The following is an 18178-nucleotide window of genomic DNA, read 5'->3' as shown; positions in this document are numbered from 1 at the left end:
GGTGAAATTATCTAAACTGTATTTTTATTTTTTGTCCTTCCAAAAGATGAGGGGAAAATCGTTTTATAAGTTTTGTATCAATTGTTCTAGGTTGATATCAATATTGATATTGGTATTAGTATTGGTATTGATATTAATTAGGACCGGATTTTATAAGAATATTGAATTCCTTCAAACCGGTTTTTAAACACAACTGCTAGTTGTGCTGTGTCAAACTTTTACGCTTAATGGTTCTAAATCTTTACATGATGCATGTACTTGGCTTAATTAGGACATAAAGCTGCATCTAATATGCTTCACACGACACTTTCACAATAAGTGATCGAATGATATGGTGATGCATCCTTTTTTGATATACATTGACGTACTTCTTTTGGTAAGAGACTATGACTTGTGATTTTAACATGAGTGGGTCACATGTCTTCGAATCAGACTTATGATTACATCATGTAGCTGTACGTGATGTAAATCTGTGTCAACATGTTTGGCAAATGATATCTCCCACATCAACCCAGTGGGAAGGAAAATCTCACAATCATACACGTGTAACTCATTTAAACGGGAGGAGAGAGTATGTCCTGAGAAGGCATGTGTATATATCTTTATCCCGCTATGTTTGGATGTCAATAAAAGAAAAGAAAAATTAAAAAAATTTTGAGTTTGAAGAGTAATAAACAGATATATATTAATGATTGCCTCACTATGACTTTTGTTTACATATATTTTGTTTTCTTGACATCAATTGTAAGGACGAATAAAAAGAATAAAAGTGAAGAATTTTAAATCTAAGATAGAAATATTTGTAATCATTAGATATTTTTTTTTTTGCGTCAAATAATCAAGCAAGCATTATTGTATAAATTACTTAAATTTCTTACTATATTAGTAATGATACTTTTTGCGTGTAATTTTTATGGGAAATGATTTTTTGTCCTAAGAATGTCCTATTCTATCGTTCATTATGTCTTATCTTTCTCCACCAAATAATGGCATAAGTCTTTTTCACATTGGAGCACTGATTTAGGCGACACTCCAGACAAAGGTTTTTTTTGTTTTTCAATTTTTTATTTTATTTTCTCAAATCCAAGAGATTTGAATGCAAAGTAAAGTTAAAGTTTTAAGAGAGAGTTTGTCGAAAGACAGCATAGCCCCTATGGTGGCTCCTGCACAACTCTTGAAAGGCAACATGGCCCCTACAGTGGCATAGCGCCAATCAGAGCACATGTGAAATCATCGACAAGGGGTGGGATTTCCACCTTTTATGAGGGGCGATCATTTCTACCTCATTTGGGTCATGCGCAAAGGCCACACTACCTTTCGGGCTTTTCCTTCACCCCCTAAAAAAAAAAAAAAAAAAATTCTTTTTAAATAATCAAACAAAAAAAAACCCTTGTGCGAGATCATGGCCTATGCAATGCTCCCATGTGGCTAGCTTTGTTCTCCCCATTGAGAAGACATCTTTGCCTTTGTTTTGTTAAGGAGTTATAGATACAAAGGCATTGGTGTAGCCTCTCCCCCCCTCTACCCCCACCCCCCCCCCCCCCCAAAAAAAATAAAGATTTTTTCTACAAAATAAAGGGGAAAAGAAGTCTGTAAGGCAACATGGCCCCTATGCCTAAACACATGGAGGGAGCTCGGGAGGGAATGACCACCTTCCCTCATGAATGGTGGAATTCCGTCCCATGTTATTGCTTGTGCATGTGCTACCATTTGCCCTCGAATTGGCACAAGGGACACGTTGCCTTTAAGGGAAACTTTCTCCAAAAAAAAATGAGCAAAAGAAAAGTCTCTAGCCATATGACCCCTAAGTCGAAACATAAAAAGTGGTGAAATACCCCCCACCCCACCCCCCCCCCACCCCCACCCCCACCCTTACCCTTTGTAAAACCCCAACATCCATCCTGACTTATATGCCCGTGCACATGTAAATGACCATTCTTTACCGTTCCCCAAAAAATATGTAGATGGAGAAGTGTGGCACTTCATGTACGCGAGGGCCAATGGTAATATATGAAAAAGCACAATCTTTTTTTTTGGTAAAAAAAGATCATTTTGCCTTATCTGAACATACGAGCCACACTCAAAAGATATCATTTTCCCTATAAACTTATTATATAAGTTACATTTAAAAAAAAATAATAAATAAATAAAGAAACGTGTTATGGGTTTTCACACGCAACCGTTAGTTTATTCCACGTCTGCATTTAATTATGTTTTTTTTTTCCTCCTTCCGTCAGGCGTAAACCAGGCTCCCGTGTAGAAAACGGATTAAAACAAAAAAAGGTAATAACCCACTCCTTTAGTTGGCAGCTTCGGCTATCTTTCCCACCGGCAAAAAGGAAACCTCTCTGTCGCTCCCTCCGCGCTCAAGCACAGTTCCCCTCGCAGACCGACTCAACCAGAACGACAATCAAGGAAGAAAAGAAAAATTCAAAGACGATATTAGAAGAGAAAGAGAAGACAAAACAAAAGAACCCTCCAAGCCGCTTTGTCGGAAAAGCCGACCATCAATCCGGGTAAGGTCCAAAAGCCCAGATTTTTTTTCCTTCATCCGGCATGCTTTCGAAACAAAGTCCGACGGAATCCGACCGTCCGGCAACCACCATCCAACCCTCATCACCACGTTTCCTATCCTTCTCCGCTGCCACACCCACCGCCGGCGCCCAGCGTAGGATCGCCATCGCCGTTGATCTCAGCGATGAAAGCGCATTCGCCGTCAAATGGGCTGTGCAGAACTATCTTCGTCCCGGTGACGCCGTGATCCTGCTTCACGTTCGTCCCACCAGCGTCCTTTATGGCGCTGATTGGGGCTCCATTGACTTATCTGTTGATACCGATGAAGAGTCCCAGCAGAAGCTCGAGGATGACTTCGATGCCTTCACCACCACCAAAGCTACTGATCTGTCTCAGCCTTTGGTTGACGCCCAGTTCCCTTTTAAGATCCATATTGTCAAGGACCACGACATGAAGGAGCGCCTTTGCTTAGAGGTCGAGAGGTTAGGGTTGAGTGCTGTGATTATGGGTAGTCGAGGATTTGGTGCGTCGAAGCGCAACAGCAAGGGACGACTTGGTAGCGTCAGTGATTACTGCGTTCATCACTGTGTTTGTCCGGTGGTGGTCGTGAGATATCCTGATGAAAAAGATGGGGTTGTGGATGCTGCTCAAGCCGAAGCTGTTGACGCTAAGGTGGCGGCCAAGAAGGAGGTAGAGCTGCACCCAGTGCCGGAGGAAGAGCAGGAGTATCACGATGCCTCCGAGGAACAGAAAGGTTTGGTCTTTTTCTTCATTGATATTGATTTAGTTCCCATTCGTATTTCTTAATGTTGCTACTAGTTAGGTATTTTAATTTTTCTTTTCTATTATATCTGTTTGTCTCTTGCTTGTTAGCAATGGTGGGATTTGGTTTAGTCAGGCATGGGATTTCTCTTGTGATTTATGATCTTGGTATGGAATATGGATTGGTTGGATTGGAACAAATGATTTTTTCCCTGGTTATCATTCCTTTCTTTCTCTTATTCTTTTAGTTTTTTTTTGGTTTCTTTTGGGGGGGTGTTTCATAGGGCGGCGGGGGAATGGCAAGGTGGTTTTATGTTTTTCTTAATTAATAATAATTGGATGATGATATAATAGTTTCTTCTAGTGAAGTGCTTGTTTATTAACATTCAGTTGGCATGAATCTACTTAAGTTGTTGTCCAGCATGGGTCCTGGTAGCCAACCTTAAGTATTTAGGGGAAAGGCTAGGGATTGGGTTGCATATGTGTGGATATGTTTCTTCTCTCTGTCCTTTCTGCTCAACTATTGGCTCCTTTATTTATTCAAAGTGGTACACTATATATCTGTTACCTTTTTGGATGCATTCTATTCAGTGATACTAGCTTATTATGATTTGAGATACTGCTGTTTGACAACCTTTGTTTGCAGATTGTTATTTTTCAAGTTTTTAACTTAGTCTTGTACTCTTGTGCCTGTTGTTTTCTCCTATATATCACCTCATTATACTTTACAATTCTGATTCTAAAATGGGCATGGTTTTGTTATTCAAATTTTATATATACTATTTTACTGTTGGTTGAAGTGAAGACTTTTTTTTAATGTTTCACCTATATGCAATATTGTGTTATTTCATTGCTTATGGGTGACATGCGCTATTGTGTTATTGACATATAAATGCATAATTTTATCACTCTACATCATCAAACGTTGGCAATAATGGGACTTTTACTATCCTGATGAGTAGAATGTATAAGATATTTTACCTTTCATTATATTGTGGTTATATTTATTTATAGGTTTGAAGCTTATATAAGTAGCATTCGACATTACATTTTGTATACGGTATTAAGGTAATGCTAATGTGAGGAAAATTTATACATGACAAAACTGATGAATATGTTCATAAACGACCTCTTCTTCTTTGAAAGTTATGTTCTATTGAGTAAAAGTAACACCATTATTGACCTTCTTCCTTCCCAATTGTAAACCATGTCAGTGTTGAAAATTTATGCTTTGTTACCTTTCTTCTCACTATTTGATGACTTGGTTGCATGATAAATGACAAGTGTTCTTCTTTACATGACTCAGCAAGTAATAATTGAAAACTTACTAGAGTAGGGGGTTGTTAATAATGGCTTTGCATTTGTTTAAAGGTATGTAAGTTTTTTTGCAATGTTGACATTTTTGCAGCATGATAAGCCACGAGAAAGTTGTTTGAGGTAGCCATGTTCAACGGAGGCCTTTGGATGCTTCAGTATAGAGGAGTGATCTGATTTTGATTGAAGGAACTAAAAGAGCCAGAGGCAGACCTAAACTGACCTTAGGAGAGGTGATAGAGAAAGACATGCATAGCTTAGGCCTTGTATCGTTTGAATAGAGCTGATTGGAAGGCAATGATCCATGGAGCCGAACCCATGTAGTTGGGATAAGGCTAAGTTGTTGTAGTTGATCCTTTGATTGCAAAAGTTCATAATTGTGGGATCTTTTTTGATTGTCAATTTTTATGTGTTCTTAGTAGCAAAAATTGTTTCAATTTGCTGCAAAAGAATAGGAATGAAAAAAAAAAAAAAATGCAAAACCCATCCTAACTAAAGAAGTGGTGTGATGCAAAATTAAAGGTTAACAAAGTAGGAAGTCCAAGTGGAACCAGGCCTAACGTCGTCCAGTTCTATTTTAAGCAGGCTTAACTTGGCCAGGGCTTACTTCTTTTTAATTCAAGTTGCTTTGTTTTATTTTATTTGAAGTGTTTAAGTTGAGTTCTAGTTGAACTGGTGGCTAGTCAAATTATTTTCTTTTATTTTCTTGAGACTTTCAAGTTGGTTCCATATTATTTTAGACTTTTAAAAGGAATGATGCAGCTTGTGAGGGGTAACGGCTAGGGTGTTTCCTAGTTCATTTTCAAACTCTTTTTTATTTGCTGTTATAAATAAAGAAAGGGGTTTGGTGTGCCTGTGGCGCAACGGTTAATTGCACTATTGCACTATGTTGGTCACAGGTTCAAAACTTGGAAGCAGCTTCTCATACGAAGCAAGGGGTAAGGATATGTATATTTGCCCCTCCCAGATCCTGTAGTAGCGGGAGCCTCGTGCACTGACAACAACAACAACAACCATAACCTTATCCCAACTTGATGGAGACGGCTGCATGGATTCGGGAGGGCTAAGATAATAGCAAGCATAAGAATAGAAGTACTAAAAAGAAGTAAAAGGAGCTAAAAGAATAAGTCAAAGCAGTAGTCAAAGCAACATCCTTAGAACATCTACAAGGGGTCAGCTACACGGGTCCTTGTCCTCCACTTACCTCTATTCGCGGTCATACTGGAATCGAGCCCTACTAGTTGCATATCTTTTCTTACCACTTCGTTAATAGTCATTTTAGGTCTGCCTCTCTTTCTAGCTCCATGCAAATGAAACTGGTCACTTTTCCTTACTGGGGCATCCATGGGTCTCTGTTGAACATGACCATACCACTTCAATCAATTTTCGCGGAGTTTGTCTTGGATTGGTGCAACTCCCTGTCAACATCCTAATACAATCATTCCTTGCTTTGTCTCTCTTAGTCTTGCACACATCCCTCTCAACATCCTCATCTCTGCTATACCCAATTTATTCAGATTACTCTTCTTGACTGCCCAACACTCCGCCCCATACATCATAACTGGTCGTATTACTGTCTAGATGAATTTTCCCTTAAGTTTAAGAAACATGCGTTTGTCACATAGCACTGTCAAAGCACTTCTCCACTTCATAATACAATCATTCCTTGCTTTGTCTCTCTTAGTCTTGCACACATCCCTCTCAACATCCTCATCTCTGCTATACCCAATTTATTCAGATTACTCTTCTTGACTGCCCAACACTCCGCCCCATATATCATAACTGGTCGTATTACTGTCTAGATGAATTTTCCCTTAAGTTTAAGAAACATGCGTTTGTCACATAGCACTGTCAAAGCACTTCTCCACTTCATCCATCCCACTTTAATTCTGTGGGAGACATTGTTCTCTATATCACCCTCTTTGCTAATGATTGACCCCAGATATTTGAAAATCACTTTGTGGTAGTTCTTGCTCCTCAAGTTTTGCCCTTGCATCACCTCTCACAGTCTAATTAAACGAACAAATCATACACTCTGTCTTTGTTCTGCTTATACTAAAACTTCTTGATTATAAGTTTGATCTCTATAGCTCTAGTTTAGTATTAATCCCTTCCACCGTCTCCTCAATCAAAGCAATATCATCAGCAAATAACATACACCACGGGACCTAGTGTTGGATGTGCTTGGTTAGATCAGCCATGATGAGATAAGGGCTCAAAGCTGATCCTTGGTGTAATTTAATTGTAATAGGGATCTCGTTACTTTGGCCTTTTGTTGTTTTGACACTCGTCATCACTCCCTCATACATGTCCTTAATTACATCCACATAATTTAATTAACTAGTTATCTTCCCTAAGACATGCCAAATGAGATCTCTTGGTACTTTATCATACGCTTTCTCTAGGTCAATAAAGACCATATGGAGGTCATTTTTGTGAGCTCTAAATATTTCCATAAGTCTTCTTCGAAGGTAAATAGCTTCTGTTGTGGATCTCCTTGGCATAAAACCAAATTGGTTCTCCGTTATTGTAGTTTCTTCTTTGAGGTGGGCTTCAATAACCTTTACCCATAGTTTCATGGTGTGATTGTTTTATACCTCTGTAGTTATTGCAGTTCTAGACATCACCTTTGTTTTTAGAGGAAGTTACATTCCCCTCCTCTGGACTATGACCTAATAGCACTTTCCCCCTACATACTTTCATAAATGCCAATACCCTCCCCTATAGTTTGAAGATTCTTCCAATCGTACCCCTTCCGTTAGATAGCCCTGTTAAGTGATGACCTCATGCTTTAGACATTACATTTCATACCAAAATTACCCTTCCCACACGAAATAAGATTTGGAGCCCTAAAAGGCTGAAACAGAAGCTCTCTTCATCCGCCCTGCATTTTCCCTGTTCTTCCTTTCCTTCATTTGCTTTCTCAACTTCTCAACCTTGGTATCAAGTCCATTTCTGATGAGCCTATACTTGGGCTCGTACTTATTAGCACTATCTACAAAATCATAGATCAAACCGAAACTAGTGGACTTGCGACCACCCAAATGGGTTATGAACTTGAAAACGAATATTGAGTTTGTATCTATCACCTTGTACATCCTTCCGAGCTTCTCCTTTAGCTCTGCCTTCAACCCTAAAATCCCAAAATTGAAGTCGATGTGAGGTGACGTAGCTCAAGGGAGCAGCGGTAGCGCAAGGGAGAATATGACAAACATAGGGGGTTACCGGCCATGGGGAAGATGACTAGAAATCGCACTCCGGTGCCGAGATCATCAGCGAAGCTCAGCTATGGTACAAACTAAGGGACCCATACTGGTTGGTTTTCAGAGCGTCGCCGACTATGTTAAAAACTAAGGGACCCATAATGGCTGTATTGGTTTTCAGAGCGTCCGGCGACCACCATCAGTTCCAATCCCTTCTTTTTCCCTTTATTTTCTTCTTCATCTGGTTCTCATTTTTTAAGTTCTTTAACTGCGAGGAACCAAGAGAATTCTACTCATGATAATGGCAGTAGATGTGAGTTCTCTAGTGCAAATTCTAAATGGGTACAAAGAAGAGTTCAAGAACGTAAGTAGTGGTGGGAAATCAAAGAGTTTGATCACTAAGTTGTTGGCTGATAAGAACCGGAAATTCATTTACATTGAAATTGTAAGAGTTTCTCGCTCTTACATGCTACCAGGTTCAGTTAGAATTTTTAGTTCATTTGGAATGGCATGTAACTACTTGTTGGTTTTGTTTGTTTGTGCAGGCATTTTTCCAGTGTTGGTGGAGAGATCATAGTGAGGTAAGGGTAAATCAGTCTTTTTACGAGCCATTTTAACACCGTCAGTCACTAATGAGATGATTGAAAGAATCTTCAAACTAGTGGGGAGGGTATTGGCATTTATGAAAGTACATGGAGGGAAAATCCTATTAGGCCATAGTCCAGGGGAGGGAAGTGTAATTTCCTTTTGTTTTTATAAATAGGAACCACAATGCTTCTCCTCCAATCATCTGGCATTCTCTTAGAACTCAAAATCTTGTTAAACAACTTGGTTAGCCATGATACTTCCAGTGCTCCTAGGCTCTTCCATGCTTCAATTGGGATCTCATTTGGGCCTAGTATTTTACGTGCTTTCATTTTTCGTAGGGCTTCTTTAACTTTAGTGAAACCAACATGTTGTAGTTCTCCATGAGGAATGTTAGCTTGATGTCTATTCCATTTTACTTCTGAGTCCATCCTATTAGTCAAGGTCTCTTCATTTAGCAGATTGCAAAAATAAACACCCCATCTCTTTATAATGTCTTCATTTTGTACAAGTACTCTGCCATCATCACTTTTAATGCATCTAACATGGTCAATATCTCTATTCATCCTTTCCCTTATTTTGGCTATTCTGTATCTCTTTTTCTCCTCCTCTTGTGTTAAGGTTTTCATCGAGGTTATCGTATTTCTTTGCCCTTGCTTTCCCCACAGTCTTCTTAGCTTCATTCCTGACTAAGTAATATCTTATTTTATCCTCTACCTCGTTGGTCCTTTGCCAAGTCTTAAAACAATCTTTCTTAGATTTAATGGTAGTCTATACCTCCTCATCCCGCCACCAAGTCTCTCTAGGAGTTCGACACACACCCTTTAATACCCCTAGAACTTATTTAACCACAATCTTAATATAGGTCGTCATCCCAGTCCACATCTCATTAACATCTTCGTCAAAATTCTACTTTCCCTGTGACATCACCATATCGGTAAAAGAATTTAGGAGCGCTCCTTGTAATCGCCCCCATTTTATCTTAGGAAGGATTTGTTGCGTCTTCTTGCATTTCCTTGTACCAAGGTACATATCTAAGATCAACAGTCGATGTTGAGCAATTAGGCTCTCTCCAGGTATAACCTTATGGTAGAGCCTTACTCTTTAAACTTGATTTATTGACCGATTGGTTCGGTTTGGTCTTGTAGTGTCCAAACCGGAAAGGGTCGATGCTGGTGCCCTATGACACATGACAGCAAGGGTGACGTCGAATGCGGGGTGGTCGGACAAGAGTGAGCCTATACTCGAGGTGGTTTGCATGCCTAAGCCGTGCCCTTGCACGTATCACAAAGCCATGTACGAATAGGAAAGGTATGTTGTCATAAGGAATGATGAAAACTTAGTCCACAACACATGGTGAGAGCGAGGTACGCGTAAGATTTCGCTTTTCCCTCCAAAATACAATAAGGTTAGCTTGTTTTGGCTAATTGGTGGGTGTCACTGGTAGGTGCGAGACCCACCGGTGTGACCCACCTGTAAGGGTAACGTGGACCTCAGCATGCTCAACTTAGGTAAGCACGTGTATTTCGACCTCCTCGTCATAATGAGACCACGTACGCCCGAAAATGTCGGCCATTTTAGCCGGTATCACAAGTTAATGCATTTTGGTCCAAAAAGGGGCAAAACCAAACAGGTTTTAGAAGATATTTATTGGCCATGATATAAATAGCATTCATGCCTTTCTCTCTCTCTCCCATTTATGATTTTCAACAAAGGTTGGTGAGAGGAGTCAAGAGGAGGGAGAAAAGAGGAAGAAGAAGAAGAGTAGGAAGAGGGCTTTCCCCTTGATTTCCGAAGGCGCACCTTACCTTTTCGTCACCGGAATAGTGATTGGTGTCTTGAGATCTGCGTTTTGAAGTAACACCCTAAACCGTTGGAATGTGATGAAACCCTCTTGTGTATGGTCAAATCAAAGTAATAACTAATAAGAGAACCCTTGTGTAATTTCCTTGAAGGATTTAAGACGGGAAATAAAGATTTGGAAGTTATTGGGGTGACATTTTGAGTTGGAAAAAGGATCCCAAGTTTTGGGAGTTTTCAAGCTAAGGTATGATTTCTTTTTCAAAATCTTCATGATGATTTAGATCCATGGAATAATCAAGTGGATGAAGCTTAGAATGTGTGGAAAATGAAGTGGGTACCACTCTATTAGGTTTTCAAGAGGTGGAATGAAGAAAGGAAGGAAACCAGCAAAACCCGCGAAATACCGGCGGATAGCACCGGTTGGTCGTCAGACCTACCAGTGTGACCCATTAGTCCTAGGCTTTTGGCCCAACCGGCAGGTGCCACACCCACTGGTATGACCCACCGGTTCTCTCTGGACCTACCGACGGGTGCTAGATCCACCAGTATGACCCGCCGGTTTGTGTTTGTGTTGTCTGTCTAGGCAGTCTGCACAGGTGGGTTCACTTACCCACCTGTATGACCCACTTGTAGCCCAAATGAGCTCCGATGAAACTCAAACTCACCAACAACCTTCTTCACGCTATTATACGCGTCGTGATCATGTCTTAGTCTTTTTACAATTCCGAAATGGACGTATTCTAAATTCCTATCCGTGTTAAGTTTTGAGACATTCATCTTCACTCCGGATCTTACCCGTACCGCGAGTGCGTATTCTACTACAAGAATAAGTAAATGGAGAGAGGACTTTGATCTTACTTTCGAAGTGTTTTTGGCATCTATGCATTTATATACTATATTGACATTCTGATTGCCATTCCTATGCATATGCTTGGTGTATGAATGATGCATTTAGAACTGAACATGTTGTATCTTAAATTTCTAAATGCTTGTTACTTGCTTGGAATCTTAAGAATGGGTTTATCATATGATGGAATATGGTGATAATTTGCCGAACATGTGTGGGATTTCTAGAATAGATGCCGTAGTCAGCTTGGAAACAAATGCATTGGTACACAATGGAATGGGACACGAAAGTACTATGCAGTTGTACTATCTCATATAGGAGCATGTGGTTAGGATTTCATATTCCCTCGTGCTACAACCCTTCCCAACAGGGGTTTACATATTGGGTTATCACTGGAGGGAAGCGTCGGTCGCGGACCGCCGTGGTGGTTAGAAGTACGCCTATTTGATCATTAGGACAATTAGAAACCTTGGTGATATATTCAGAGGGCCAATCGTAGTGCTTTTAATTTCTGCTGTGGTTCGGCCATGATTTACTTTTTTGTTGTGGTTCAGCCACGATTTACATTTCTGCTATGGTTCGACCTTGATTTACTTTTTTGAGTGCTCACAATTTGCCTTCTCTGACAACCCTATGGGCGTATTGCGGGATGGAGAATGCGTTTCGTACCAGGGGCATACGCGCACTGTGGTTGTGAGTAGCATGGTAACCTATGACCTGGTAATGATTGCTTAGGAGAAATATGTTTAAAATGTATCTCATGCATATAGTATCATTTGAATTACAATTGCTTGTGTGAGTCTTTCTATTTACTGAGCTAGTGAGCTCACCCCTCGTGTACACTCATTTTTAGATGATTTTGTAGGTTACTCGGTAGAGGAACTCGTGCCGGGTCCCACTGACGAAACCCTAGTGGGGGATTGGTGGGCCCCCGAAGGACTCTCGACCACGGTGACGGTTGCCAGTGTGAGAATTGTGTTGCGGGGCAACAATAGCAGAACTCTAATTACAATACTCTTTTTTATTCTTTTGGTTACACTCCTTTTCGTGCTCTCTATAATTAAATTATTATTTCTTGTGTAAATATCATGCTTACGGGCCCACATGTAATTATGATATGTATAACAATTTGAGTATCAAGAGTATATAGGGGATTTACAGGTAATTATATACGACAAGACTTCCGTTGTATTACAATAATATATTCCTTGTTACTTGTGGCTTGTTGTGTTGTGGTTATTGTATCAGGTGATCCTGGTGGTTTTAGGTTACCCGGAGGGAACCCAGTCACCGGTCTGGTTCTACGTGAACGGGGTGTGACACTTACAATCTTTACACAACCTTTTGTCAGATCTTCTTGTCAGGAAGAAATCAATTTGTTGAATAAAAATAGCATAAAAAAAGGTGGGCTCTTCTGTTCCTCACGTTTTCTGTTTCAAAGAATGTCATGTTGCCGGTTCTGTGGTGATTCAGTGCTCTTTCTTTTTGTGAATCGATGCCTCAATTGGTGGTGAATCCAATCAATTCCTTGCTGTGAGAACGTAGGTTCTGCCCTCTAATCTCTTTGATCTCTTCTTGAAGAATATCAAAACTGTTTCTGTTCTAGCCTGTAGTTGAGATTTGGTTTTTTCTGTTCCTGCGACAGCCAGTGCAATCCTAGTTTCATCAGTTTTGCCGGAAATCAAGGAAACAAGGGTCTGATTTGCATTCTGATTTCAAAAAATTCTTACAGTTAGTACTTTAAACACCATCCTAATATCAGGTTCTGACTTACTGAATGAAACCTGTAATCCTGTTCCTGTATTAAATCTGAAATCTGATAATTCAAGCGACTTGTTTGCTGATTTTGAGTTTTCCAAGTTACCTAAGGACTTTTCTATATGATCAGATCCAGCTCTTGGATCTGGATGATATTCTCAACAACTGTGCTCAGCATTAAGAGAAGTACTTGATCAGGATTATCCATTTATCTAAATTCTGGATTTTGCTTGGTGACTTTTCTCCTCAATTCCGGACATTTTCTCTGTTTTATGGTCCTGTTCTGTTGGTACTGATTTGCATAAATCAGAACCAAATTAAGTGTTATGAGAGCTTGATGTAGATACGCACCCATGGATTGATTCATACCCATCTGGGTTTTCGGACTGAGATGAACCAGATCAATATTATTTTTGGGTCTAGTTGGATTTTAGGAATTTACTTTATTTAGGAAGTCTTTGATTTTATTTTATTCACTTTATTTCAGCAAGTTAGGTTCACTTAGGATTTAGAGAGTCGGTTTGCAATTTGTTTCCTTGCTTAGGGTAGTTTCTTATTTCAGTTGAGTTTCTATTTTTATGTCTTAATTTACCTATAAACTTTGTTGTAACCGATAGACAAGATCAGGATTGAAGAATGAATTAAGAATTGGTTTGAGTGTGTGCCTGCGTGCCCTTCCAAACATCCAGAATAAGTAGAAAATCAATCGTCTCAATCTCCTTACAAACAAGGCCAAGTGGTGTCTCTCTAGTTGGAATTTGTTCTTGGAGCTTCACTACCTTGATTGGAGAGATTTGAGATCAAATCATCAACACAAGGGAAGAATGTTTCTCTCTTAAAAATTCATCAACATAAGGAAATTGGCTGCTACCGCAGGCTGATTTCACCATGCCGTGTGAGTTTGTGATATCCCTCCCCTGACGGTGATTGAGCCATGCCATGTAACTTTGTGAGATCACTTCCCTCACAGTGATTGAGCCTATCTTTTTTGTTCTGAAATTTGGAGCCATGTGCCAAGAAAGCATATTTGGAAAGTCTGTGGTTTTCTAAATGTGAGAGTTTGTATTTTTGCCTTTAGCGGGCCATTTGTAAGGTTATCCTTATTAAGTTCACTATCTTGTGAATGTGGTGTAATTAAAAAATTTATGGTGTAGTGAGGACCCAATGGGAATTGGAACCGTTGGTCGCTCTGACTTGTCACTGCAGAGCTGAAAGCAAGTAAAGGTTTGAATGTTGCTTTGTCTAATGGTTGTGGAGGGATGCACACATTGAAGGTGATACCAACTGTGTAATGAATTAACTCCAAGCTTATCCTGTTGAACCCTTGGTGGTATGCATCTCATTATGAGGTTGAGGTTGCTTTGCTCTCATGGGGAATTTTGGTTCTCTTGGAGGTTGTGATGTGCTAATTATTTAGCGGATTAGCTGGCCAATGGTGGGGTGGTTAGGATTTATGAAGCCCTTATATTTTGGGTCCTACCCTATCGTTAAGTCCACTTGAGGTTTTTAGGCTTAGGCCTCTTGTTGATGTTTTACCCAATGCTTTGTATTGCCTTGTACGTTAGCTGTTCTTTCCCAGTGAAGAGAAAAAGGAAAAAGAAAAAACTGAAGCTCAAACTAATTATGTAGCTTTATCACAATTGAACTGATTGTGGCAATTTGGCAATTTGTTGTTGGCATGAGCAACCGTTGTCATATCTGTAGCCTGCTCTTTCTTAGGTATCCAATCCTTTACCCGTTAAGCAAGTTTGTATTGCAGAATTTCTGGTTCAGTTTTGAGTCTCTTGCTTCTTGTAGAATTCCTTGAGCATTGCATGTCGTTAAAGCAATCAAAGTGGATTCTAAGTACAACCAGGAGAATTTTTTCCTTTGGTTTGTCTCCAAGCCATCTTCTTGTTTACTCTCTGTTGATTTTTTTACAGTTATGGGTTCGCTTGTCTCTTTGGGATTGGCTTCTTCCTCTCCTCCTTGATTTTAACTTCTGCGCATGACAATGATCTTTATGAGTGCTTAAGTAGGTAGGGTTAATTCTTATTTTTATTTTTATTCTTATTATTTTTTAATTCTTTCTCACCCAAATCCATCCAGTCCCTGCTAGTTTTGTTTTGCTTTGGTTTGTTTTTACTTCACAAGAACAGATTTTGATTATTTTTCATGGGTTGGTTGGCTATAGTCAATTGAGTTTTAAAATTATGATTGTTTTCTAGCTGTTCCGGAACACAGATTATATGCTATCAACAATTTCACTCTTTTGTGGCTTATATGGGCTCTCTTTTCAGATCAGAACATAACCAAGGATATGCATCCATGATTTTGTTATTCGCTGGCCTCTTTTTTAATGGGTTGGTTCTGTTTGGTTTTGGATAAACCTTCAGCTTACCTTGAAAATAAAAAAAATTCCTCTTTCCTAGTGTGCACTGTTTCCATGAATTTCTTGCAACCCTATTCATATTTCTCCTATTTGTTTTTGGTTGGTCATTGATTTTTCCTAAATGAGTATGTTGTGGAGGATTTAATTCATTAGTTTCATCCAGTTCTGTTTTTGCTGGGTTGGTTCTGTTAAGTTTTGGAGTAACCTTCTGGGGTATCTGCAAAATAATGTCCTCTTTGCTTATTATGCACTATTCGTACATGATATCTTGCAACCCATTTCCCCCCACCAGTTTCCCATTGAAAGCCAGTCCCCTTTAAAAGGGTCTACAACTTTGCTCTCATAATGCAACAGTGGTTCTGGGTATTCTCTTCATTATTTATGAATGGTTTACTTCCTTGGTTAAAGTGGTAGACTGGAGGAAGTATTAGCACAAAATGATGATACTCAGTATTTTGTTTAGTATTTGAGGTGATGGGTTTGACATTCCGGTGATGTTTCTTGTGTTTGCAGAAGCTTGAGATGTGCTTGGTTCATGGCGTGGACTTACTGACTCAGGTGATGACTTCATGGATTTTCTGGAAAGTTTAACTGCTGTCTAATTTAATTTCGTTAGAGGCGCATGCACATTCAAGTAGGGCTTGACTCCCCCCTCTCACTGACAGCATTAATGGCTACATGTGTTAGCCGTTAACCTGAAATATGTTTTTCCGGGGTAACCTTGCATGAGTCTCATGTAGGAACTGGTTGAGGCTCTGGCATACTGATTTCAGCCCATTTGATTTCTCATGGTTTTAGCTAGACAATTTAATCTGTATAAATTGTGTATTTTTCGTTGTTGAATGTTATGAGCTAAAGGTTGTTTGTGATATGTGATTGTTATTCTGATACAGAAAGTGAAGGCACTTGAGTCTACTGGAGGCTGGAGAAAGCTGAGATTTGAGATGTGTTTTTTGTGGGTTGGATTCATGCCATGTATATTAAATGGTGGATAGTAGTGTTGTTGCTGTCTCTCCGTCTTCTCATATGTATGTACTATGAGATGATTGATGATGGTATTTGTATGGTTGAAGAATTTTTTCGGTTTCATGTAGGTTATGAGAAAAAGGTTCTAATGCTTTGTGAAATACATCTTCCTCTGTGTTTTTACTGTTTTGCTAGACGCCTTTCTGGTTTATTATCATCTCATTATTTATCTAATTATAGAAACAGAGCACATAGTTAATTCACTATTATTACGTTTATTTCCAGGTGCTTTTTAGCTGCATGGTCTCGAGTAGCCAGTTTGTGATTAGATCCATGCTATGGTGCTATCATTTTAACTCTTCTGATCTTGTTGGTAGATGTAGTTCAATCTCTATAATCTATTTGATCAACCTGAATTGTTATTCGACCCAAATCAAGCGAGAGAGGCATGTGAGCAGTGGAGGTTTATTATAAGCTCGTGGTAGTAATTTTGAGATGTCTCTGATCTTAGCTTCAAAAACTCCAACATAAAGTCCCTCATGCGTGCTTCTGCACAGGTTGAAGAAATATAAAGGTTTGTTTCAAAGTCTCAATTTAGTCTAGACCTGCCAATATAGGCCCTTCCAAATGAACCCAGTTGAAAATTTTCATCTAAGAAATAGTGGCGCAGGTTCTTTCATTGAGATTGTTATTTTAGCTGGCGGAGCTGCAGCTTGGATAGGCTTTCTGGTTGCACCTTGGCTCTCCCGGTGTGTTACATTTTCGCAGCGTGAGATGCGTTGCCTCCATGGAAGCTGAACTCAATCGATTGTGATCGAGAGAGTTATTTCTGGAGCCGGTTCCAATTCGGCAATCATGATAGAAATATTCTTGGTTCACTTTCTTCATTGGTTCGGGGTTTCAATGGCAATCATAGAACTTGTTTTTAACACTGCCATTGACTTTCTTTGAATTTCGCAGTTTGAAAATCACTTCTCACCTTATGAAAGGATTTCGTTTTCTATTTTCTGCGCCTTATCGTGCTTTTCTTCATTTATTATATGTTCTGTTATATAAATTGGCAAATACGTGCTGTTATATAAATAAATAGACAAATGTTCCTTTCCATTATGAATTACAAATTAGTAATTGTGTGGCTGATCATTCTTAGTATTGGTAGATGTCCAGGATCAAGTTATTATTCTTTTCTTTTTCAGGAGCATCCCACATCATCTCACACCATCCGTGGGAAGTGGTTGGGTGTGAGATGCGGTGGGGTTGGTTACCTGTAGGGAAGAGGAAACCTAATTCTGGTAGCAGGGCCTAGAAAAATGTGCAGTCAGCTCTTTTACCATTTGGCAAGGTGTAGATTTGGTATATGAATGTAGGGAAATGTTTTCTGTGGGAGAATGGCCCCTATGCCCGTCAGTGGGAGAATGGCCCAACTCTTGGAACAATGGATCCATTGTATGCATATGAATACTTCACATACATGCACAACAAGGCCGATATGGGAGTAAAGAGACATGTCCCATCCATTGTATGCTCATGAAGCATGCATGTATGTTCAGCAGAATCAAATTCATAGCTACCCAATTTTATGTACAAAAGATTAATTTTCGTGTAGTGATTAACACGTAGCTCATGTGAGGTGAAATTTCTCACGCCAAGCCAATGGGAGCATGGGAGGAAATTGCTGCATAATTAGAATATAAGGATACAGTGTGTCAAACAGGAGTTTGTGCGAAGGCACTTACAATGCCAGTGTTGGTGATCATATTCTCTTAATTTTGAAAAGCCACGACAGTTTTGGCTATTCGTCAATACGGGTTCTTAATATGGTGATCTTCCTTAACCGAAAAACAAAAGAAGGGTGATCTTAACGTTTCTTTTTATTGAACTTCCTACCTTTTATTTTTTATAGGCACAAATTTCCTTGTCAGCAGACAAGGTAAAAGTGCCTCTAATAAAAGGGTATGGACCTTAAATGGCAGAAGGATAAAATGGTAAATCCAAGCATTGGATATAAGATGGCCTAAATAGACCACAAGCGACAACCATTTAACACATATATTG

The 18178-nt window shown here is 39.5% G+C and overlaps 1 protein-coding gene across 4 annotated transcripts; it reads left to right on the top strand.

Annotated features, from left to right (window-relative positions):
* The first annotated feature begins 2263 nt into the window (after positions 1-2263).
* Positions 2264-16286, top strand: LOC122093614 (universal stress protein PHOS32-like). Of its 4 annotated transcripts, XR_006144501.1 has the most exons (4): positions 2265-3268; positions 14709-14804; positions 15671-15715; positions 16051-16286. XR_006144501.1 is itself a non-coding variant. In XM_042663979.1 (3 exons), the coding sequence occupies exons 1-2, from the start codon at positions 2557-2559 to the stop codon at positions 15676-15678; spliced, it is 720 nt and encodes a 239-aa protein (XP_042519913.1). In that variant the 5' UTR covers positions 2265-2556; the 3' UTR covers positions 15679-15715; positions 16051-16286. The 4 variants fall into 4 exon arrangements, 3 of the variants coding, with proteins under 3 accessions (XP_042519911.1, XP_042519913.1, XP_042519914.1); XM_042663979.1 differs by lacking the exon at positions 14709-14804; XM_042663977.1 differs by lacking the exons at positions 14709-14804; positions 15671-15715; positions 16051-16286 and adding an exon at positions 11894-12126 and having other exon boundaries at positions 2264-3268.
* Positions 16287-18178: the final 1892 nt, after the last annotated feature.

Source organism: Macadamia integrifolia, chromosome 11, assembly GCF_013358625.1.
Source record: "Macadamia integrifolia cultivar HAES 741 chromosome 11, SCU_Mint_v3, whole genome shotgun sequence".
Lineage (NCBI taxonomy): Eukaryota > Viridiplantae > Streptophyta > Magnoliopsida > Proteales > Proteaceae > Macadamia > Macadamia integrifolia.
The sequence above is the reverse complement of the archived record's forward strand: the minus strand, read 5'-3'. Positions and strand labels throughout refer to the sequence as shown.